This window comes from Neophocaena asiaeorientalis, unplaced genomic scaffold, assembly GCF_003031525.2.
Source record: "Neophocaena asiaeorientalis asiaeorientalis breed wild unplaced genomic scaffold, Neophocaena_asiaeorientalis_V1.1 scaffold336, whole genome shotgun sequence".
Classification (NCBI taxonomy): domain Eukaryota; kingdom Metazoa; phylum Chordata; class Mammalia; order Artiodactyla; family Phocoenidae; genus Neophocaena; species Neophocaena asiaeorientalis.
In genome coordinates this window covers 3,969,438-3,993,436 of record NW_020174788.1, presented here as the reverse complement: position 1 = coordinate 3,993,436, position 23,999 = coordinate 3,969,438, and the positions used below count along the sequence as shown (strand labels likewise).

Below are 23,999 nucleotides of genomic sequence, written 5' to 3'. Positions count from 1 at the left end.
TTATTTTACCTTTCAATACCTTTTCTTTTTTTTTGGTCGCCCCGCCTGGCTTGTGGGATCTCAGTCCCCAAACAGGGAATCAACGTGGGCCACAGCAGTGAAAGTGCCAAATCCTAACCACTAGCCCACCAGGGGACTCCATACCTTTCAGTACTTTTGAATTTTTGATTAATAAAACCCCCATTTATAAACCCTTGGGTTCTCTTATATATCTCCCATATTAATCTGTTATGTGGTTATTTAGTGGAAAGTTCAGAGGACAGGATAATCTACTTTGGAAAACTGAAAGTTCCTAACATGAGGTAGCATCATAAGTTCTGAGAAATGAAGCAGTTGAATGCTGGGGCCTGTTAACTCCTGCTCTTTCACCTTACTGCCTCATTCTCTCCTCGTAGTGGCTATGATTTTGGCTACATGGTTAAGTTACTTACGGATTCTCGTTTGCCAGAAGAGGAACATGAATTCTTTCACATTCTGAACCTTTTCTTCCCATCCATATATGATGTGAAATACCTGATGAAAAGTTGCAAAAATCTTAAGGTACACAATATTTTTCTTAATAGTAGTAACGACGACAAGACAACAATGCAGACTTGTCATTTTGCTTTATTGCAGTTTGTTCAGCATGTGTCCTTCAGTACCTGCTAGGTGCCAGCATGGTGCTAGACAGGGTGTATATAGAGTTGATTGGCAGAGAGATTTGTGTGGTAACTGTCTTTAACCTGGGCACGAAGGGAGCCTTCTGCTACTCTCACCCTAAGGCAGGCATTCTTCACTTAGGGCCCGCCCACGAACCTAGTGAAACAGTTGGAGACATGAGGTATATGTATGATTTGCTAGGAATGAGGTCTACAGTGTACCAGACTCTCAGAGGGGTTCTTAGCTCTAGACAATTTAAGAACTCCTTCCTCTAATAAATTGTTGATATAAGAGGTTTGCCATCTAGAATTGGATTGGCATTTACTATTTCCCCAACCTTGTTTTACAGCAGTGAGGACTTTCAGGGGCGGAGGTCTGACAAAACTAACGATACAGAAAAGAATGAAGGGAGTGAAAAGTGGAATATAACATAGTGTATCATTTGGAGGGCTAAAAAGGGGATACTGCTGGGGAAGACCTGTTAAGTAAATGGCCTGTTCCTACTTCCTGTCACCACAAGAAGTAAACTCAAGAATAGACATAGTTGACTCCAGTAGAGAAGTTGGGTCTGTAATATTATATTTGTTTTCCTTACATCTCCAGGGAGGGCTTCAGGAAGTTGCTGATCAGTTGGATTTGCAGAGAATTGGAAGGCAGCACCAGGCAGGCTCAGACTCACTGCTAACGGGAATGGCATTCTTCAGGATGAAAGAGGTAAGGCAAAGGTTTTTTGGGCTGAGGTTTGTTGAAAATTTATAGTTTCTCTTGGAAGTTGGTGATCACCTTGAAAGCAGTGGGTTGTTTTTCTTTTTTGGTTTGTTTGTTATGCATGTGTTCAGTATATTAGATGTGATATGGGAGGCAAAGAAGCATTCTGAAATGGAGGTCACTCAGAAGTGTACTTGGTGTTCCTAGCACCTCTCATCCTTGCAGTTATTTGCTTTTCTTTTGATTTCTATAATATGAACACATTTGTGAACCTACCCACTTATTTTATGCTAAGTTCTATTAATTATCAAATGTCCCACAGCTAACATCATATTCAGTGGTGAAAAGCTGAAAGCTTTTCCTCTAAGATCAGGAACAAGACAAGGATGCCCACTCTCTCCACTTTTATTCAACATGTTATTGGAAGTCCTAGCTGGAGCAGTTAGGCAAGAAAAAGAAATACAAGGCATCCAAATCAGAAAGGAGGAAAACTGTCACTGTTTGCAGATGACATATATAGAAAACCCTAAAGACTCCACCAAAAAACTGTTAGAGCTAATAAACGAATCCAGTAAAATTGCAGGATAAAAGGTTAATATAAAAAATATGTTGTTTCTATACACTAATAGTGAACTATCAGAAAGAGAAATTATGAAACAATCCCATTTACAATTGCATGAAAAAGAATAAAATAACCTTGGAATAAATTTTACCAAGGAGGTGAAAGACCTGTCTACTGAAAACTCTTAAGACATTGATGAAAGAAATTGAAGAAGACACAAATAAATGGAAAGATATTCTGGGCTCATGGATTGGAAGAATTAATATTGTCAAAATGTCCATACTACCCAAAGTAGTCTACAGATTGAATGTAATCCTGATCAAAATTCCAGTGGCATTTTTCACAGGAATAGAAAAAATAATCCTCAAATTTGTATGGAACCACAAAAGACTCCAAATAGCCGAAGCAATCTTGAGGAAGAAGAACAAAGCTGGCAGCACCATGCTCCCAATTTTGCCCTCTGAGGTACCTTTGGCGATGTCTGGAGACATTTTCGGCTGTCGTAACCTGTGGGAGTTGGGTTGTGTGCTGTTAGCCAGGGATGCCGCTGAACATCCTACAGTGCTACAATACACTGGACAACCTTCCTCGCCCCCCAGCAGAGAGTTATCCTGCCTAGTAGTGCCCAAAAGGGTGAGATACCTTGCTGTGTATGTGCTTCCTGTCCATTTTCTCACTCGTAACAACCTATTATTATACTACCCATTTTATGGATAGGAAACCGTGGCTTAAGGAGCGTTGAAGTGATTTTTCTAAGATCACACAGTGAGTCAGTCTGAGTCTAGAGCTCAAGCTCTTCACCATTGCACTGCCTGTTAAAGAGAAGGGAGGAGATAGAGGCAGTTGTATTAAACAGCAACAGCAGCACAGGGATCCTGGCAGTAAAAACTCATGGAAAGTGGAAGTCTGTTCAGAAAGGGGAGCCTATGTAGAGAGAACGGAGCATGAAAAGACTGTGTAGGAAAGGTTTGGAGCCTTTCTTGATGAAGTTAGTTTCTAGTTGGCTAGGTTTTCAAGGCTTTAAGAGAGCTGGGAGGTGTTGATGTAGTAGTATTGCGGCTTGGCCTGATTCTTGGCATGACTCTTGGCATGATTCTCACCAGGGGTTCTCTGTCCTATTCTGCAGTTGTTTTTTGAGGACAGTATTGATGATGCCAAGTACTGTGGGCGGCTCTATGGCCTAGGCACGGGAGTGGCCCAGAAGCAGAATGAGGATGTGGACTCTGCCCAGGAGAAGATGAGCATCCTGGCAATCATCAACAACATGCAGCAGTGACGGCGGCGAGGCTCTGCAGGGTGGGCCTGGTCCCAGAGTGGTGCTTAATGTGCCGACTGTGTGTACTTATCTTCCTCCCCAAGAGAAGACGCTTCTTTTGAGCAAACTGTACCTACCATCTGCGTTGACAGAAAGACTTTTGTTTTACTGAAGACAAAAGATGTCTTTTAGATCCGGAAGAAGGGAGTTTGCTCTGAATATGTAAACACGTCTTCCCTATTCCTCATCCCTAAGCCTCTTCTCCAGTTGCCTCCTGCCACCAGCATCCATGGCTCATTTGACACCTTCTAGAATCCAGGACAAGTCAGAAACAAACTAGTAAAATGTATATAACTCTTACCTGTGTCATTCTTTTTCTTTTAAATTTGTTGCTAATCTCTGAGGATGAAGACTTCTTGCTGTGATTCTCAGCTGAGCTGAGGGCTTCAAGGGAAAGTGGAACCAAGTGGTGGTCTTGTGAAGTGGGTTATAGATGTTGAACCTTTCCTTTCCTTCCTTCCTTTTCGTTTATTTTGACCCTTCTTGAGGACATTTGCTTTCCTCACACTTTGTTGGTCTTTATGTATTATTCCGTGGAAATGAATTACTCAGTGCTGAAATACGAAGACCAGATAATGAAAACTTTCCTTAAAAACAAAATTCTAGAATCTGTCTACCCTTTATTCACAAGGAACTCCAGAATGGGTATTAAGTTAAGCACTTTCTTTAAGTCTGTGTTCCGCTGCGCCACTGAGATTGGTTGTCACATGTGCATCATTTGAAATCATTTTAAGTTTTCATTTCATAAAATACCTTGGATTTGATCCCGAAGGAAACTACTAAGAGCAGGTTTTTGGATCGTAAGTCTGTTACATTTTCAGTAATGTGATTTCAGATGGTCATCTGTATTCTCCTGCCTCTCTTCTCTGTTTTCCCTGCCTTTCCTTTTCAGCAAACCGAGGAGAAGTTAGGGAGATGGATTATGGTGAGTACCAGCAATGTGAGTCTTTAAAAAGTTATAGTGGTTACATGTAAACAGGACAGTAAGGAATTTGGTTTATAGGGTTCTCTTGGAGTAATATCCCACAACTGGGGTAGGAAGCTCAGGACTGTGATTTTTTTTTTTTTTTTAAACTAATCATTTAAAAAGTACACTGTATTTTTTTTTGAATGACTACAGTATGGACAATTTCAAAAAAACCAAAAACTCCTTTGGAATAGTGGAAATGAAAACTGGTAACTCACTGAAGTGGTTGAATAGTCTTGCATATTAAAAGCTTATGGAAAACTCAATTTAAAATGATTCAAAAGTGTCAAGTATTATAAGCTGGTATTTAAGATGCTTGTAAATATTATTTATGTTTTTAATTTTGTAAAATAAAGATTTCTTTTTAACCACTGGCATGAAGGTTTGGTCTTTCAAAGCTCTGAACTGCTGGCTTTAGAAGACGGTTGTTCGCTGTCAGTGATATGGAAGCATCTTGTCTGTTCCCTATCTCTTGCCTTCATTTTCCACAAGTTGGCTTGCATTACAGAATGTCTCACTTTGTAGGAAGCTTTTAACGAGCAGCTGTGTAAACGGAATTGTCCCTTTACTTCATACGCCTCGCTGATTATTGGGCCTTACTAGGAAATCAGTTTTAATTCTACTTCCTGGTGCTACTCCATTATATACGGCAGATTCACTTACTAATTAGTGGACTTCTTTTGGATAAATTGAACGTCTGATATCCTAAACTTGGTTCAGGACTTTGTTTCCAGTCCTGTCTATTGGCCCAAAAATGTGGGGTTGTAAGAAGTCAGGTACAGGAGCAGATCTAGGATTTTGACTGGGATGTTCACATACTGGAAGAGATATATTTATCGTAAGATTTGTGGTAAAGCAGCATAGGTCAGTGGTTCTCAACCAAGGTGCTTTAGCATGCTGGTGACTGTGAGCCCTACACATATATCCTTAACAAATTTGGATTTAAAATAGGTGTTTATTTTTGCCACAGTTGACAACAGGCTTACTGACATGTCAGGAGAAATGGTGAGATGAAGGGTTGAGGAACTAAGTGTTGAGTAGGGGTGTGCTCATTGCATGGGAGAGATAAGAAACAGCTTATTAAAGTGGTGCTAAAGAAAGGGGCGCAAGTGTAGTAAAACTGTAAAGAACTTTGCCTTGTGTATATATATGAGTGTGTGTAGGGCTGTGTTAGTGGTCATCCTCAGAAAGGGATGGTCCTGAAGAGTAACCAAGAGAATACTAACTATGGGTGTAATTCAGCCCCTCCATATACAGTAGTCTCCCCTTATCTGCAGGGGTTATGTTTCAAGACCCACAGTAGAGGCCTGAAACCATGGGTAGTACTGAGCCCTATAATGTATGCTTTGTGGTTTTCCTATACTAATGGGCAGGTAGTATATACAGCATGGGTATGCTGGACAAAGGGATGAGTCATGTGCTGGGTAGGACGGAGTGGGAACGCCGTGAGATTTCATCATGCTACTCAGAATGGCCACAGTTTAAAACTGATAAAAGTTGTCTATTTCTGGAATTTCCCATTTAATATTTTTGGACTGCTATTGACTGGGGGTAACTGAAACTGTGGAAAGGGAAATCGTGGCTGACGGGGGTGCTATTGTACTGCCAGATGTTCTTGAATTCCTGTGTTCTGCTAACACAGTAAGGTCAACTACCAATCACAAGCCTTAGTTGTCAGCCAGTGCTGGTATCAGTGACCTCAGTTTAGAGTTCTTTAAGTCTAAGCTGTTGATGAGCACTCTTTCTGTTTCCCAACTTATTCCGTTGAAAGTTTCCATTATGTACCTATTAGATACTAGACACTCTGAAGTGAGTGCTAGGGGTAAAATAGTAAAGGGAAGACATAATCTCTACCCTCAAACAAGAGTGTACATGTTTATGATCAGGCAAAGCATTTATAAAGGTAGCTTGTGTTTAAGAATGTAACACTTTGGGTGATTAAAATAGTTTCTCCTCTTTGGACGAAACCTGCATAAGGCTTTAGAGATTATCAACAATCACTTTGCAGGTGTTAGTTCTGAGTAACCACCGCTGGCTTTTCATGATCTTTCTTCCAGTAGGAGACCACAATTGAGTCCAAAGTCAGATTTGTGTTTAAGTGTAGAGTTGATTGAAACTTGACTCTCATTTGTATTATCTGGATCATTGCAGAAACATACAGGGATCAAAGTGAATGTCTGGCGAGGTGTAAATGCAGAGGTGAAAGGTGTTGGATGTTTTGAATTTGGCACTGTTTCTTAGAGGTGCTTGAAAGTTCACGTGCAGAGGGTCTGGTAGTGTCGTTTGTAAACTTTAGTGCTGCCGTATTTCTGAAGGAGCTCTTGAGCCTGTTGCTGCATTTCCTGGGTCACGAAGCCAGAATATTGGGACCCGATGTGAAGCAGGATGAGGCAGCACTCCAGCACATCTGGGAAGGGCCAGGTCTGAAAGATGACACGGGGATAATAAGGAAGCATTTGCAAAAAAAAAAAAAGCCACAGACACCTGCACAGAGGCATGAGTGTCTCAAGTCTTATCTCATGACACTTCTCTGGCACAGTTGAGCCATTATCTCTCCTAAGACTTCACCAGTTACTCTAAGGAGAGATGATACTCAAAACTGAGATGTCCCTCTCAAATGATACAATCTTTTTCTAGAGCCCTACTCAAATGAATTTAAAACATGATGCTTCTGTTACTACTAGGGCCACATCCAAATATACCTATCCATTTGTAAGCGATCAGATACATGGGACCAACTGTAATTTTACTCTACCTCATCATTAGAAAATTTGTTACATTTCTCTGAAGGCTAAGGTATAAAATTGCTTGTGGTGTCAATAATTCTACTCTCACAAAACATTTTAGCTCACCGAAGGCAACTGGATCTTCAATTTTTAAGCACATACAAATGTGTACAGATTTCAGGTGACATTAAAGAATTTGGTGTAGTCAATTGATAATATAAAAAGTAATGTTTTACCAAATGAACTGCTATATAAATCTTACCTTAATACTCTCAGGAAACTTAGCTATTCTCTCATTGGCCTCTGTAATCCTTTTGGTTAATTCAGGCAAAGAAACTGGTTCATTTTTTTCTTCTTTACTAGTGATAATAATAATAAAAAAAGTACAAGTTATACGTCTTGCCCCTAACTTTTAAATCTATTGTCCTGTAAATAAAATTACTTTGTCACCTGGGTCTTTATCTCTTATCTTTAAATACAAAGGCTAAGAGAAGGGAATTTAACGTGATGTGATGTAAAATTTTCAAAATGCAGTATTGTTCCTCACCACTTTCCAAATCCCCACTTCTTAGACATAGAGCTCCAATGAAAACTAAGGACCTTTAGGGGATTCAATCCGCAGCCAAATGCAAAGGGCTTGGACTTCCCTGGGGAATGGGTTAGACAGAGCCTGGGTTCCTACCCTCAGGGTGTATGGATGCACATTTTTCTGGGAAGAGTGTCTTAAGCTTCTCAAAGGGGCCCTCTGATCCAAAGGGTAAGAGCCGCTGGGTTAGAGAACTTTTTTGTGTTTTTCTTGTTACTAAAACCGAACATAAAGCGCTGCCTAGAGTGTGGTAGCTCACTAGAGAAGTAACTCAAAACTCTGACTCAGGATTTCACTTGTAGTATTTTTAGAGCAGCAAATGTAACTTTAATTTTTAAAAGTTTAGTAATAATAGCTATAAGTTTATTGACTGTGCTAGTTACTATATTTTAGGCCCTGTGCTGCGGGGGGACATAATCAAGGTAAAAGGCACTCGGCATAACAACTCATCAGTAACCCTTAATCACTGCAAATGCCCATAGCCAAGTGCCGTGGGATAATGCAAAAGGGCTCTGAAGTGATTAATAATCATCTATATCTACCTGGCCCTTATTTTCAATGGAAATGATTAGGATGCTGCAGCAATCTGATCATTTGGGATTTTTTACAGTTTAGTGTGTAATTCTGTACACTACCCTTTTTGTGTATTTTTTGGGATACTGCTTTCACTGCCGAGGGTGCGGGTTCAATCCCTGGTTGGGGAACTGAGATCCCATAAGTCGCGTGGCACGGTGAAAAAAAAAGAAAAAAAAAAAGAAAATCAGTGGTTTTCATTAATGATTCAATAATGCGACTCCGGGCTTCCCTGGTGGCGCAGCGGTTGAGAGTCCGCCTGCCGATGCAGGGGACACGGGTTCGTGCCCCGGTCCGGGAAGATCCCACATGCCGCGGAGCGGCTGTGCCCGTGAGCCATGGCCGCTGAGCCTGCGCGTCCGGAGCCTGTGCTCCGCAACGCGAGAGGCCACAACAGTGAGAGGCCCGCGTACCGCAAAAAAAAAAAAAAAAAAAAAACTGAGAATAATGCGACTCCCTATTTTACATGATTGATGATTTAGGAATCTACTGCACAAAAGTAGGGTTTTATTTGACTGTTGTTATTAACAATATTTGTGATTCTGTTTAATTCTCAAAACAAGCAAGGATGGAGTTGGTACTCCATTTATGGATGAGGGAACTAAAGCTCAGAGACATTAAAGACTCCTGCCTGAGGTCACTGAACAGGGCCAGGATTGGAAGCCCACATCTGACTTCAAAGCCTGTGCCTTAATGACTGCACTGTGGTGCTTCCAAGTGACCTGATCAATCTCATCAAGTACTATGTGAGAATCCAGCAGGGTATTTTAGTTCCATGTTGTATTGAATCAGTACTTACCACTGGTTCTGGGGACTAGAGAGGGACTGTTCTGCTTCCTGTTCAGGTTCATTCTTATCAGGGCCATTTGCTGTGGATTTACAAAGTTGACTCTTCTGGTGTAGGCGGATCATTTCTGCCAAGGTCTCTTGGACTTCAGCAATGGTTCTCTGTGCATTTTGGAGACCAGCGTGCTCTTCTGAAAAGAGCTCCTTACAAGCGTTCAGCATTTGCTCACCTTCTTCTGTGAGTCTCACGTCTAGTTCTAGAGTCCTGCTTGGCTCTGGCTGGGAAGCTTTGGGGTCAGTTTCTTCAGGGCTGACTTTGTCAAGCTGTTGGCTCTGCTCAACAGAGGTTGTCCTTCTGTGAGCAGCCCTTACCCAGACGCTGGATTCGGGGCAAGGCCCGGAGAGAGACCACCAGAATTCATACAGACGTCCATAAATAAAAAAGGCCTCCAAACTTTTGAAAGCTGGTGTGGTGGGGGACTGATGGTCACCCAGTTTGTCTCTTAGGTGGTCACAGCCTAGGAGAGAAGAAGAGGATTTAGGGTTGTTCATTTCTTTATCTGTCAGAAATCTGGCTTCCTTCCCACATGTTGTTTCCTATCACCCAAGAGGCATATCAGATCCCAAGAAACAGAACAGCAGTGATCCATGGGACCACATGCTTTCCACCAGAAGCCAACCACAGCTAAACATTTCTTGGCCTAAGGCAGTGTCCTCATTGCTACAGGCCATTTAAAGCATGATAGAAAAAGTATTTCATCTGTCGCACTGAAGGCTCTGGGGGTAAGATCCCACTGTCTCTCTGAAAAACCACAGTGTTTTAGGTTAGTGACTAATTGTGCAGCTCAAGGAATGTCTTCTCCATTCTTAATAACTTGTGAGCACATTGCTATTTCTCTAGAGCTGTGTGTAGGAAAGTATATAGGAGGCAGTGAGGCAGGTAGGTAGGACCAGGTAAAGGAAAACAGCTTAGTCATTCTGGCTACCTCTTAAGGAGGTTGGGTAAGAGAATTCAAATTTCCTACTATATGACACACTGGCCCACGTCTGTCTTTCAATAACCTATGTACTCCTGGTGCCACAACACTGGCGGTGGTTATATCATCCTTTAGTGGGTGTGCTACAGCAGAGCTGGGGGTCTTTTACCCTCTGGAAGAAAGGCTGAGTGCACTTCCTGCATGATGGTGAAGTTTCCTGAGTTGTAGCTCCGGATCACAGCCCGAAGCAGTCCTTCCACAGCTGCGTCCCAGGAGGCCACCTGCTGGCTTAGCACTGCCAAGGTCAGGTCATGGCAAATGTGAAGCAGGAGCTGGAGAGAGGAGCCAGAGACTCAGTTAAACATCCTCTCACATCAGGCACTGGGAATGACACCAAAAATGTTCCTATTAACTGCATTTGGGAAGTACACACAGTCCACAATTAAGAAAGGTCCTCCCTATCTCCACCACCCATTTTTGCTTCCTCACTGGAAACTTTCATATTTAGTTGTACAGCAACATACACTGTCTGGTGTTAAAGTCTGTTCATGCTAAGAAAATGCCTTGACATTTGCTAAATGCAAATTAAAACAAAAAATTAAAATTAAAACAAAATTTAAAAAATTAAACAAAAATTAAAACAAAAAGTGAGTTTCTTGAACTAAAAGCTGTAATTAAAAAAAATCTGGAGTGTAATTAAGATTTATCAATTTTAAGTGTGCAATATGATGAGTTTTGACAAATATATATATATGTGTGTGTATATATATATATGTATACATGTATATATATACACACACATACACATGGTATAACTACCACCAAAATCAAGACATAGAACATTTTCATTGTAAGATACTCCTTTGTGCCCCTTTGCATTCACCTCCCCTCTCCCCATCCCTTGGCAACCAGTGATCTAGTTTTTGCCAGTATAATTTTGGCTTTTCTATAATTCATATGAATGGAACAGTAGAGTATGTAGTCTTTTGTGACTTGATTCTTTGACTTACCATAATGCTTTCAAGATTCACTGATACTCTTTTTGCATTAGTAATTTGTTCCTTTTTATTGTTGCATAGTATAGTTTTCCACTCTATGGATGTACTGCAGTTTGTATACCCATTCACCAGCTGATGGACATTTGTGTTGTTTCTATTTGGCTATTATGAACTAAGCTTCTATGAACATTTCTGTACAAGACTGTGTAGACACCTGGGTTCACTTCTTTCAGTGAAATATCTAAGCAATGGGGTTGCTGGCTGTCATCGTGCACAGGTATGTTTAAGATTTTATAAACAATGATCACATAAGGAGGCCACAAAATAACATATGTGGTCTGATGCAGGGGCTGAAATTTTTGTGAGCTAGGGCAGGGAAATGGCACTGGGGAAGGAAACATGAGGGACTTCAACTTGATTCTTCTACCAAAAGCAAAGGAATATACAAAACAAAACCAGAAGACTCCATGAAGCAAAAATGACAAAATGTGAACATCTGTTAATTAATTCTAATTGATGGGTACCTATTATTATATTAGTTTCTGTGCTTTTCTTTGTTTTTAGACTTTTTTCATTTTAGAAGGGAATTCGGATCGAAGACTAACTTTAAAGATAAAGGGCTCTAATTCATCTGAAGGGATCTTTCCAGGTTTCCTGGGCCTGGCTTAATCTTTTCTGAAATACAAACTGGCATTCTACATGTTTTCTTATTATACTAGACATGGATTAGAGAAGTCTTAGACTACTGATTAATATCAAAAGCTCATGCAGAAGGGGTACCTGTTTGGAGGGAGTGTTACTTGTAGCAGATGGGTACTTGATATCTTGCAGCTGCTGAAATGCTGCCTGGGACTGCTCTGGGGAGTCGAGGCTGAAGGCGCTTTTCCATACTGCAGTCACCCTCTCCACAAAGGGCCTCTCGCTGCCTGCGGGCCATGCATTGTAAGAAGAGGAGGAGCTTTTGCCCTCTGAAAGCTGCTTTTCCTCCAGGTGCTTGGACAGTAGCTCAAGAAGGCAAAACACCAATCTCTGACCCTGGAACCCAATAACAAAGGAGAGGAGCTGTTATGCAGGGAAGTGCTCCATTATCTAGAGCTCTCCCCAGTCTCTCAGATTCTCCCCCTTTGCATTTGCAGCAGCCTTCCCCTCTGTGCTGCCAGCCCAGTGAGTCTTGTGGGAGGGAAAAAGAGGTGATCTAACAGACAGTTTTTCCAAATGCCTTTTGGGGGATTCCTACCCACAGCTCTTGGGGCTCAAGCAACCATATTTATTACTTTTTTTTTTAGCAACCATATTTATAATATGACACCCCAGCTATAGCCCTACCCACTGAAATTTAAGCCACATGCAGGCCAGCCACTTAAGACTTATGGCCCAGTTTGAGAAAAGATGGGCTGGACTCATCTAGTTCTTTTCTCTGCCCAAACTTCAGATTAAAGTGTACAGAAGTTAAAGCATCATAGGCAGAAGGTGCTGGAGCAGACAAGCTGTGTAGATCTGAGAGCTGGGGGAGTGGTTAGGGGCTGTATCCAAGTAGGTTTAACAGAGGGAATCAGCTGGAAGGGAAGAGAGCACAGAGAAGGTCTAAAAAAAATCCTCACTTCTGCTGGGTTTTCAGTTGCCATGAGATTCCTTGTATATCCCTATAATATTTTCTCACTTAAGCTTGGGAAGGTCTCTGTTTCATATAGGCAGAATTACAGCTAATAGCTGAAGAGGGCTGCTACAGGTAGAGCAACATGATTTCTGTTAAAGCCAATCCATTTTCTTCAAAGCAGACCCTCTTCCTCTTCATTTTTGTGCTGATGACATCAATGAAGAAACACGGGCTGAAGTGACTGAAGGCTATTCGACTGCTAAGCAGTGGGAATTACTGTCAGTAACCACATTGTCTTTTACTCTGAGTGGGGCAACTGACAAGCCACAGTACTTAAATGGGATAGTATGGCCAGGGCTTGCTGGACACTTCTAAGGATACATACCAAATCGGTACAGCTTGTGCAACTGGGTAATTCACTTGGAATTTGACTAGAAAAGGGTTTGGGGCTCATCCCTCTTAAAAGCAGGAGAGGCAGTAACAGACTGACCTTTAGACTTTCGTGGAGCTGCAGGGCTTCCTGGGCTCCCACCCAGTTCCTGGCCAGAAGCAGTTCTTGGGCACATCTGAGAGCCAGGGTAGCAGACAACTCATTCTCTCCTACGATGGAAGCCAACTCTGCAGCCGTTCTAAGTGATGCCACATCCCCCTTTTTGGCCAAAACTTTGGCTGCATCATAAGCTGAAGTGGCTCCTAAATAGCTAAAATACAAAAGAAAACTCAAGCAGAGTGTCATAAACAGATCGCCTACACCCGCTCCCCAGAGGGTTGAATCATTTCTTTCTGTCCACTTTGCCTTGCGTGCCTTCCTGTGGTCCCAGGTGTGTCATTACCTGTGGCTGTCCCTGTGAAGGCTGAGGCCAGTGCAGCAGAAGCTGAAGAGGCAGCCTTATACAGGTTAAGGAAATAAAGGAACTTCAGCAGTTGCTGAGTTGAACCCAAGCAAAGGAGGCATTCCCTCCCATTTCCCATATTTAATGATACAAGACATCCCTAAAGAAAGGAGTGATTTCCAAGTCCACGACTTGGATTTCTTGAAGTTAGGGTGACTTACATAAATACCAAGTAGGTAGATCCTGATGAATCTTATGAAGCTGCTTTAATACATATACGCTTTTTAATTTGCTAGTTATTTCACCCCCACCTCTAAACTTCTTTCTTCCACCCTTGTCCAGCTCTTTCACAGCTCTTCTTTGTTTGGGTGCACTCCTGTTTCCCTCAGACTTACCATTTGGCTGCTAAGGCATAATGGCCGTCTTTTTCTAGGATGGCTCCCCAGCTGAGGTACAGGTCTTTCAGGATCGGGTCTTCTGGGCGCAGCCGGGCCTTGGCAATTGCAATAGCCTCCCTAGAGGCAAGAATAGGTAATTAGCCAATCTGAAAGAGGCCCTAGGAGGGGCTGCAAGGTAGGATAAGCTGTTCCCTTTGTGTTTTCTGTCTTGTTCCAACTTCCCATAAAAAAACTGTATCCCTGCATTACAGGGCAAGTTAGAACTGCGTGCTGTGCTCAATTCTTCACCTATGTCAGCAGCTCTTAAAGTGTGGTTTGTGGATTCCCGGAGTTCCAAAGGCTCTTTCAGGGGGTTCATGAGGTCAAGACTATTTTCACAATAATGTCAAGGGGTTATTTGCCTTTTGTCAGTGTGTTGACATTTGTACCGATTATGCGAAAGCAATGGTGGGTAAACTGCTGGCATCTGGAGCAGGAATCCAGTTAGTGGCCCTTGTCGTTAAAAAATAAAAAAGTTAATTTCCTTGAAAGGCAGAAATGATTAATTTCAGTAAATCCTGCACATCCTGTTAATATTCTATGTGACAAAATGGGAAGAACGTTTTGTATTCTTTGCTGAATTCCAAAGTACAATGGTTCTATGAAAAACCTGTATGAACGGATTGCAAGCTGAACTAGTTGCTTTTTTTTTAGATGGAATCTCATTACTTCTTGAAAGAATGACTAACAAACTATAGTTATTTAGTGTTGAGTATTTGGCAGATGTTTTCTCAAAAATGAACAAAGCAAGCCTGTCATTTCATGGAAAACGACCAACAGTACTGTTGCCAATGATAAAATTTGAGCTTTCAGGTGAAAATTAGAGTTTTAGGAAACTTGTGCCTGCCACTGTGAGCTTGACGGCTTCCCCAAAGTTAAAGACTTTTCTGATGAAGTAAGCAATGTGATTTTTTTTGATATTTTATAGTGAGATATGTTAACATTTGGAGGATCTGTGTTAACAGACTGAACTACTATTTTCCAAATGACATACAACTTCTGAGTTGCAGCCTACATAAACTTGTAGCTGGAATAGAAGTGTTTTAGACTAAGGTGATTTAGACACAGCAATATTTAAGAAGTACATAGTTTGAGACCTCTACTTCCAGCCATGATGGAGTGACAACTAGGACCAGACGTATCCTCCTGTTGGAAAATTAAAACACTGGAGAAAATAGGTATGAAGCAACTGTTTGCAGCCACTGGACACCAGGCAGCACAGGACTGTCATCCCGGAGAGAACGAAACAAATGTGAGCCCAATCATGGCCCTGGCTTTCTGCCTAAAACCATTTTCCCAGAAGGAATCCCAGCAGAGCTTCAGCAGTCAGGGCTGAGGGGAGACGAAGCAATTGGAATTTGTGGGGCACTACAGTAGGAAGGAAGAAGCTGTCCAGAGAAAGAGCTCCGCAACAGTGCTTAGGGATCCTGTTGAGTCTCTGGTTTAAACACAAAGCTCTGCATATGTAGGAAAGTCCTTAAGGCTGTACAAAGAATAATCAGGGAACGATAAGCTGAATAATCCCCAGGGCTCACTCAGGTTGTGGAGACATAGAAGTTCTGACCACCCAGACATTTGAGTTCTGATTTGTTGACTTACACAAGGCATTCGGTAAAGACACCAGAAGGCAGGAGGGCAAACTAATTCTAGAGTATGGATTTCTCTGAACTTGCCCTAAGAAAGCTTAAAACAGCCAGGAAAAGATCAAGTTGATCTGCAGGTAACTTTACGGCTTGCCAAAACAGAGTCTGGCATTCTCTAAAGGAAGACAACACACCAAAATAGGATTAAAAGAAAGTCCCACCAAAGCCATCATGAAATGGCTGAAAATCAGTGGTGGAGAAAGTCCTAAAAACAGAGAAAAAAGACATAGTTCCTGTGTAACAAAGATAAGAATAAATGCAGTAGTCAAGTCAACAATGCAAGCCAAGAAAAAATGGAATGATATCTATGAAGCACAAAATGACAGAACCTTCCAATCTAGAAGTCTACACCCACTGAAAGATCCTTTAAAATAGAGGCAAAATTAAAGACTTTTATAGACAAACAAAAGTTGATGGAATATGTCACCAGTGGGACCACACTACAAAAAAAAATGTTGAAGTTCTTCACGGGAAAGAAGGAATTGACAGCAATTGGAAACTTGGATCTACATAAGAGAATGGAAAGTGCTGGAAATAAATATACGGGCAAATATAAGAAAATGTTAAAAAACTTAAAGAAAGGTAATTGTTTAAAGCAAGAATTCTAATATTGTAATGTGGGGTTATAACATGTATATAGTGAAATATAAGACAGCAATAGTGGAAGGGACAGGAAGAAAGAAAGAAGTATGATGTATGCAAGAAGTGGTACAATATTATCTGAAGGTAAACTGATAAGTTAAAAATGCTCATCATAAACCCTAAAGTAACCATTAAAAAAAATAAAGGATTATAGCTGACATGCCAGTATTGGAGATAAAAAAATATTTAACTAATCTGAAAGAAAGCAGGAAAAGAAGAAATGAAATAGCAACATGGTAGATTTAAATCAGTCGCACTAATATTTACATTAAAACACTCCAATTAAAAGGCAGAGACTATCAGACTGGATAAAAAACAAGACCCAACTGTATGCTGTCTACAAGAAATATTTTGTTGCTTTTGTTTTGTGTAGTTAAATATGTACTGTAGTGGAAGAATAATAATTTGAACAGAAAGGATTCATACCAGTCTCAGAAGAGTGGTTACTGCTAGAGAAGGGATGAGGACAGAATCGGGGAAAGGCAATTCAACTAAGTCTGGAATGTTATACTTCTCACTTAACAGGTGGGGCTTAAAAAAGTTCCTCTCTTAGTAATTCATTAAGCTGTTCATTTGTGTCATGCTCTTTTCCTTATTTGTATTAACAATAAAGAAATTAAAAAAAAATATCAGTAGCAAATATTGCTGAAAGTTAACATTTGTTAAGTATAGGTGGTGGGTGCACTGATGTTTAAGCTAGCGAACATACATTTGTGTACATTTGAGATGTTTAATTACAATAAGGGTTTTATGGTGGTTATAATGAAACAGAACTGTTACGTAGATTAATTTCACATTACATCCAACTGCTGGTTCAACTGTTGGGTCATACAGACCTGTAGAAATGGTTTGACTTGAGCAGCTCCACAGCTTCATACACTTTGTGGATAGAAAGTAGGTGAGAGGCAGCCTTGACATACTGGTCCTGAAAACACAGTTGTTTGGCAAAAGCTTCCACGGCCCATACCCACACGTGGTAACCGGCTTCAAACAAACAAACAAACAAAGAACAGCAGATTTAAGGAAAAAAAGCACGTACATTTGGGTTGAAAATGCTTGTTAGTCACTGTATTAAGCAGAACATTTAGATAGTAATTCAGTTGCTGTTTCATCTGATCGTGTTTCATCTACCTCTCCCCGTCCCTACATTTTGAAACGTAAATTGTTTCTCTGATTATGTAATACATAAAAAATAGTACAAAATTCAAATGTACATGAGTATGGAAGTCAGACAGTGCTTACCCTTGTTGGGGTGCATGTAGACTGACTGAAAGGGAGCATGAGAGAAGCTTCTAGGGTGCTGGTAATGTTATGTTTCTTTTTATGGGTGCTAGTTACAAGGGTGTATTCAGTTAGTGAAATTCAAGTACACTCATGACCTGTGTACTTCCATCTCTCTCTCTGGCATACTTCAATTAAAAGCTAAAAAATGAGGCATGGCATAAAAAATTTCCTTGTTATCCTGGCATCCTACTACCCAAACTTGTCCAAATTCCTTTCCCTGGAGACAACCGTTATTATTAGTTTCTTTTGAAACCTTTGGCAATAATCTATGAATATATAACCACACATGTATAAGTATCAAGGACAGAGTATTAAATATTCTGTTGTGCATCTATACCTTGATTCTTTTCACTTACTAAATTTTGGAGCTCTGCTCTGTATCAGAATGCACAGAGCTGCCTCGTTTTTTGGGTATCTATAGGAGTTTCTACTGTATAGATATACAAGATTTAACCAGTCTTATACTGATGGACATAGAGGTTCTTGCGATCTTTTGCTATTACAAACACCACTGCAATCATAGTCCATATATAGCTGCCATTTTGCATGTGTAGGTGCAGTTAAATTCCTACTGCTGGGTCCAAGGGATGTGGATTTTAAATTTAATTATTAGACATGGCCAAATTGTCCTTCAAGACAAATCTGTCTTTAGTGGATGTATCCTAGAGATGCTAGGGCTTTTGTTGAAAAGAACATACCGACTGGTGCCATAGCCACAAGATTGTCTGTCAGCTCCCCTCTTTCTGCTGCAGTCTGCAGAACACCTTTTAGATCTCCTTTCCAAAGCATGAGCTGGTGAAATAATTCAGGGTGGCCATTTTCCAAGTGACCTTTTCCTGTTTGGAGGAGAAATATTTGGAAGATGTTTCAGAAACATGTGTCTGCACTGTCTTCTAGAAAAAGAAAGGCAGGATGAACGACAGGAATAAATTCCTAGAATATGTAGTCACTGGCTGATGGGTAAGTCACTTCCCAGAGTGTTCATAATGGGGACTGAAGCCCACTCAGTCACTTGTCCACCCACCCACCCACTTTCACTTGCACTCAGACACTCAGAATGAACACTGTTTAGGGTCCTGTGACAGATGCGAGTGAGGGGTGTTTATGAACATGTAAATAAGGGAACTCAAAACCTAGTTAGCTGACATGTAAAACTAACCATTACTACACCACAGGATGGCAGCCATAAAAGAGGTATGTATAAAGCGTTAGGGAAGCGTAAAGATGGACAGGATTGTGTTGATTGGACTAGTCTCACCTTCAACCTCAATCATTCTGTACAGGGTAGCCCTGTCTGTGAAAAGCCCCAGGTGAAGTCTTTCCTCAAGATCAGCAGACACATCCTCCTTTGGCTCTGCTAATTCAAAAACAAAAATTCAGATGAAGTCATTTAATAGGTTACTGTTTTCTGTCCAGTTACTTCCAAATGTATGTAACACCCACTACAGATGCTGAGAAAAAGCGTCCTGTGCTCTTGTTTAACCTAACAGAGACCCTGCTGGTTACAAAGTTGGCAAAATATGAAAATACTTTGTTAGGTTTGTTAGGTTTGTTTGTCAGGTTTGTTAGGCTCAGGTTTTATACTGTTTGAATTTCATTTTATCATGTGCATCCCTTTTCAACACATAAAATTCAAAATTACAAGGAAAAAAGTTGCTCAAATGTTAAAATAACACACATTAGGTGAGGGCTTTGAAAAACTGAGACCAAAACACCTTCTATAAACAAAAACTTCCATCAAAAATTTTTAAAGGAACTGCCGTATTAAGGGTTATTTCCAATGAGCAAATGATTTTTTTTTTCTACATGTACATGCTGTTTACTGGGGAAAAACTGTTGATGGAATTGATTCACGCTGAGATATTTAAGCCATCATACCAATTCCAGCACCCATATGGCTGGCAACAACTTGATTTATAATAGAAAAGCAGAGAATTATGTCTCCAAGACACTGGAGAGTGCTGACAGCGGTCAGAGTGTGGACAGAACCTGGCAGCAGGGTGTGGGGGAGGGATGATGCAGAAATACAACAATTTTGGACATTGTTGGCTCATTCATATAACATATAAACAAGCACTTCTTATGTGTCACTTCCCAGAAGACTACGGATGGGCCAAGGAAGTGTATTTCTGTACCTCTGGAGTGTTTTGCAGTGGCTAATACCAAACAGTCCTGATGAAGCTCCTCTTTGGATCTGTGGTCCAGACTTGTACTCAGTGGAAGCATGGAACGAGCTTTTCGCTTCTTGATTAAGGCTTCTGAAATGTAATAAAAGTACAGACTGTCTGAAGAAGAGTTGATCAAAAACACAAAACTGAATGCATGCCCATTGTATATGTAACCTACTGGAGGGATACTGCTGGGCAGAGAAAGTTCCCACTCTTATAAGGAAGCTTTCAAATTAAATTAGCTGGGGGCAATGTTCACAACACACACAAACGTGTCCCTGTGAAAACTTGTGAAGCAACATCAACAACTGCAAAATGACAGTTCCTCAAGTACTAAAAAAATGACCCCAAATTGAAACAATCAAAACACTTACAAATATTTAAAATCTAAAACAAAACGAAAAACTGAAAACTTTTGAGTTTTCAGTTGCATGCAATTTTTGAGGACACTTTAACAAAATATTTTATTTATTGTAATAGCCAAATAAATAAATTTGTTTTTTATTCTTTTTTTTTTTAACATTTTTATTGGAGTATAATTGCTTTACAATAGTGTGTTAGTTTATGTTTTATAACAAAGTGAATCAGTTACACATTTACATATATCCCCATGTGTCCTCCCTCTTTCGTTTCCCTCTCACCCTTCTAGCTGGTCACAAAGCACTGAGCTGATCTCCCTGTGCTATGCGATTGCTTCCCACTAGCTTGGTTTTTATTCTTTTGTTAAAAAATTTTTGGCTGCGTTGGGTCTTCATTGCTGCACACAGGCTTTCTCTAGTTGTGGTGAGAGGGGGCTACTCTTTGTTGTTGTGTGTGGGCTTCTCATTGCGGCAGCTTCTCTTGTTGCAGAGCACGAGCTCTAGGAGCGCAGGCTTCAGTAGTTACAGCATGCGGGCTCAGTAGTTGTGGCTCGTGGGCTCTAGAGTGCAGGCTCAGTAGTTGTGGTGCACGGACTTAGTTGCTCCACAGCATATGGGATCTTCCTGGACCAGGGATTGAACCTGTGTCCCCTGCATTGGCAGGCGGATTCTTAACCACTGCACCACTAGGGAAGTCCCCCCAAATATTTTAATTATTAAATACCAACCTGACTTTTCTTTAGGTGCCTCCTTTTTCAGTAAAGTGACTTTGTTATTAATGGTGACTCTTGACTTTTCAAAGCCTAAGGATGCTGGAGTGCAGATAACTGGTTCTTTAGAGACTACATCATGGGGAAAAAGAAAAAAAATGTGGATAAGAACAATGTAGAATCTAGTTCTTTTTAAAAATTAAGAGTATACCAGTCTTAATGGTGTGATTTTATCTATTACCCCAAATATAAGATGAAATATTTCAGATAGGAAGCATGGGTAGTCTCCCTTTCCCCATCTCACAAACTGCCTTCCAAGAATCTGTAGGTTTATTGCTTAGAACTCTTGACTAATTGATCTAAGGAAAAGTTATAAACGTTCTAGCCTCCACAGCTTTATACCATAGGTCTAGGAGTTCCCAAACTTGGCTTGGGTGACAAAGTACTAATTGCATATTTAATTCCACAAACGAGGAACAACTTTACCAATAGAAATTTAAAGTGTATGGGATACAGAGTCACAAACCTGAGTGTACACACCATGAACTCAAAAAAACCCACAAAAAAACAAAAAACCCAAACTAAGTTGTTGATCTACAGGGGTAAAAGAACATTTTATGATAAAGAAATATTCTGATGAATCTAAAAAATAAATCCATTAAACTTTTTAGATCTTTATTTACCCAAACTGTGGGTCCCAGTGGCCATCCCTTGGGATGGAGAGGGTCAGGGAGGACTCTGTACCATATATTTTGGCCATTTTAAATTCTGTCACATCAAAATATTCTGCTGTAGAATTAAACATGAGTCAGTCCTATTTATATTGTTTGCCTGTAAGTTCCCAGAGTGGTGAGTTTCTAGGTCAGATATTTGTAAGGGACAATGGTTTCTTTCAGTAAACATGGCTGATGACATCATATTGTTAAAACTTTCCCCACGTAAGTTTCTATGTATACATTGCCCTAGTTTCACTTTGTCCCACAGTCTTACCCTGCTCAAGTTGATAAGAAGTTTTCTCTATAGAACTTCACTATTTCCATCCCAGTCACCCATTAGATTCCCTTAATACTTCAAAGGTAGACCTGGCTTAGTTTCCTGGTCATGATTACTAAGTCCTAGAGAGTTAGTGAAACACAGGATTTGGCCACATACCTGCCGAGGTGACACCACAGGGTAGCTCTGGCTCCCGGGCTTCCTCCTCAGTCTCCTGGTCTGACACTCCATTCTCAACAGGGCCCGAGCTCTCCTTTACACTCTCTTCTTCATTCCCGTCACACAATTCCTGCTTTACAGGCACTCTCAAGATGGGCTTTTTCTTCTTTTTGGGCTTTGGCTTAGGTTGAGAGAGCCTTTTTTTCTCTAATTCAATATTTTTCTTGCCTATAGAAATCACAGTTCAGAAAAGGATAGATTAAAGTATATATTCTTGGTTAAAAGCACTCTAGGAGATAATCTCCAAAACCTTATTACTCTTGTTTTTGATAACATTCTTGCCCTTTCCCTTCCTTCCCAATGAATTCTTAGTTATATTATCAAAATGTTAACCAAACCAAACCCTTTTGGGATTTCATTAAATCATAAACACAATGCCCTATTTATCCCTGAATACTTGAGTGTGTATCCTACAAACAAGGATATTCTCCTACATCATCAGAGCACAACCATTAAAATCAGGAAATTAACAATGATACATTACTCCTGTCTACTCCCACCTCACTTAAGTTCTGCCAGTTGTACCAAGAATGTCCTTTATAGCAAAAAGAATCAATCCAGGACTACATGTTGCACTGGCTTGTTATATCTCTACTTTCTTTCAGCCTGAACAGGCTCAGATTTTATTTTGACTTTCATGACTGGAAACTCATGAAGATTACAGGATAGTTATTTTGTCAGATTTCCTTCAAATTGGGTCTGCCTTATGTTTTTCATGATTAGATTTAGGTTATGCATTTCATTGCCCCAGGCAATCACTGATTTGCTGTCACTGTAGTTTAGTTTTGTCTGTTTTAGAAATTCATATGATTTATAACTACATTTCTTTTTTTTTTTTTAATTTATTTAATTTATTTATTTTTGGCTGCATTGGATCTTTGTTGCTGTGCACGGGCTTTCTCTAGTTGCGGTGAGCAGGGGCTACTCTTTGTTGCGGTGCACGGGCTCTTCATTGCAGTGGCTTCTCTTGTTGCGGAGCACGGGCTCTAGGTGCATGGAGTTCAGTAGTTGTGGCATGTGGGCTCAGAAGTTGTGGCTCGCAGGCTCTAGAGCACAGGCTCAGTAGGTGTGGCATATGGGCTTAGTTGCTCCGCGGCATGTGGGATCTTCCCGGACCAGGGCTCGAACCCGTGGCCCCTGCATTGGCAGGTGGATTCTTAACCGTTGCGCCACCAGGGAAGCCCTATAACTACATTTCATACTCTGTATTAGCTATACAGTATTTAGTCTTTGTGCCCGGCTTCTTTTGCTAGGCATAATCCTTTTTGAGACTCATCCATTTTGTTGTGTTTAAAAGTAGTTACTTTTTATTGCTGAGTAGAATTCCACTACAGGATATACCATAGTTTATTTACCAGCTGATGTACATTTGGGTTGCTGTTACCGGTTTGTGGCAATTATAGATAAAGCTATAAGCATTCTTTTATAGGTCTTTATATGGATGTATCATTTCATTTCTTTGGGTATATTTCTAGTTGTTTATATACTCTGTCTAGTTTTCTAGCTATTTCTGGTGAGTGGGCAAATCTGGTACCAGTTATTCTTTTATAGCCAGAAATGGAATTCTGTTAATTATTTCAAGTTCAGATTGTCCCAGATTTGGGTAGCCAGCCCCTTCAAGCTGGCTTCTCTGTCCTTTTGATGATCTCTATTCTTTGAGCACATCCTTCTTTTGTGGCATATGGTATTGCAGGCTCATCTTGTATTTTTCCTCTCCTAACCTGGAATTAGCCATTTCTCCAGAAGCCCTGGTCGGTCCCTTTTAATGGAGAATGATGATATTTAGAAAACAAGATCTGGGTGCTAGGTATACTTGTTACTATTTGGGTGTTGTCTTCAGGCCCCTCATGGCTGCTATCCTTGCTTGGGCTTCCAACCCTACCATCCTGTTGCTGCCGCCCTGCACAAATGTCTTCCTTGCTTGACTCCAGTCAACTCACTTACTGAGGCAAGGAGAAAGGGAATTAGGCAAGCCTTTATGGGCTCCAGGTTTTGACTGACCTTGAGGAGGTCGGGAGTGTTCTTGCATGGAAGTGAGCCATTTGTACACACAGAAGTCATCTGCCCCTGAGTAGATGCAGTCTGGATCCAACGGAGACCATGCGATGCAAAGCAGTCGACCTCGATGTCCTCGGAAATTGCATAGAGGCTCTTCCTGGAGAGTATCCCACACCTAAAACCAAAAGTCATACAAGAGAATAATTTCTCGTTATTCTATTGTTTTTTTGGGGGGTATACATTTTAGAAAAAAATCTTAAAAATCTGTGTACTCTTATT

At 40.7% G+C, this 23,999-nt stretch overlaps 2 protein-coding genes across 12 annotated transcripts in view; one reads left to right on the top strand and one right to left on the bottom strand.

Annotated features, from left to right (window-relative positions):
* The window catches only part of CNOT8 (CCR4-NOT transcription complex subunit 8), a 29,263-nt gene extending 9,760 nt beyond the window's left edge, over window positions 1-19,503 (top strand). For 4 of the 7 annotated variants that reach the window (XM_024760118.1, XM_024760112.1, XM_024760116.1 and 1 more), the window contains 3 exons: window positions 396-540; window positions 1,243-1,353; window positions 3,036-4,566. In XM_024760118.1, the coding sequence (XP_024615886.1) occupies window positions 396-540; window positions 1,243-1,353; window positions 3,036-3,185 (406 nt within the window). In that variant the 3' untranslated portion in view covers window positions 3,186-4,566. Of the gene's footprint in view, window positions 1-395; window positions 541-1,242; window positions 1,354-1,976; window positions 2,016-2,255; window positions 2,543-3,035; window positions 4,567-19,371 lie in introns of those variants that run through there. The other 3 variants (XR_003005234.1, XM_024760114.1, XM_024760115.1) reach the window with 3 other exon arrangements.
* The window catches only part of GEMIN5 (gem nuclear organelle associated protein 5), a 42,941-nt gene continuing 24,068 nt past the window's right edge, over window positions 5,127-23,999 (bottom strand). For 3 of the 5 annotated variants that reach the window (XM_024760107.1, XM_024760109.1, XM_024760110.1), the window contains exons 15-28: window positions 23,724-23,895; window positions 21,663-21,890; window positions 20,529-20,642; window positions 19,409-19,531; window positions 18,532-18,630; window positions 17,972-18,109; window positions 16,826-16,973; window positions 13,663-13,782; window positions 12,925-13,135; window positions 11,618-11,872; window positions 10,009-10,171; window positions 8,876-9,380; window positions 7,180-7,276; window positions 5,127-6,614 (exon numbers count right to left, since the gene is read on the bottom strand). In XM_024760107.1, coding sequence (XP_024615875.1) covers window positions 6,447-6,614; window positions 7,180-7,276; window positions 8,876-9,380; window positions 10,009-10,171; window positions 11,618-11,872; window positions 12,925-13,135; window positions 13,663-13,782; window positions 16,826-16,973; window positions 17,972-18,109; window positions 18,532-18,630; window positions 19,409-19,531; window positions 20,529-20,642; window positions 21,663-21,890; window positions 23,724-23,895 — 2,541 coding nt within the window. In that variant the 3' untranslated portion in view covers window positions 5,127-6,446. The remainder of the gene's footprint in view (window positions 6,615-7,179; window positions 7,277-8,875; window positions 9,381-10,008; window positions 10,172-11,617; window positions 11,873-12,924; window positions 13,136-13,662; window positions 13,783-16,825; window positions 16,974-17,971; window positions 18,110-18,531; window positions 18,631-19,408; window positions 19,532-20,528; window positions 20,643-21,662; window positions 21,891-23,723; window positions 23,896-23,999) is intronic. The other 2 variants (XM_024760108.1, XM_024760111.1) reach the window with 1 other exon arrangement.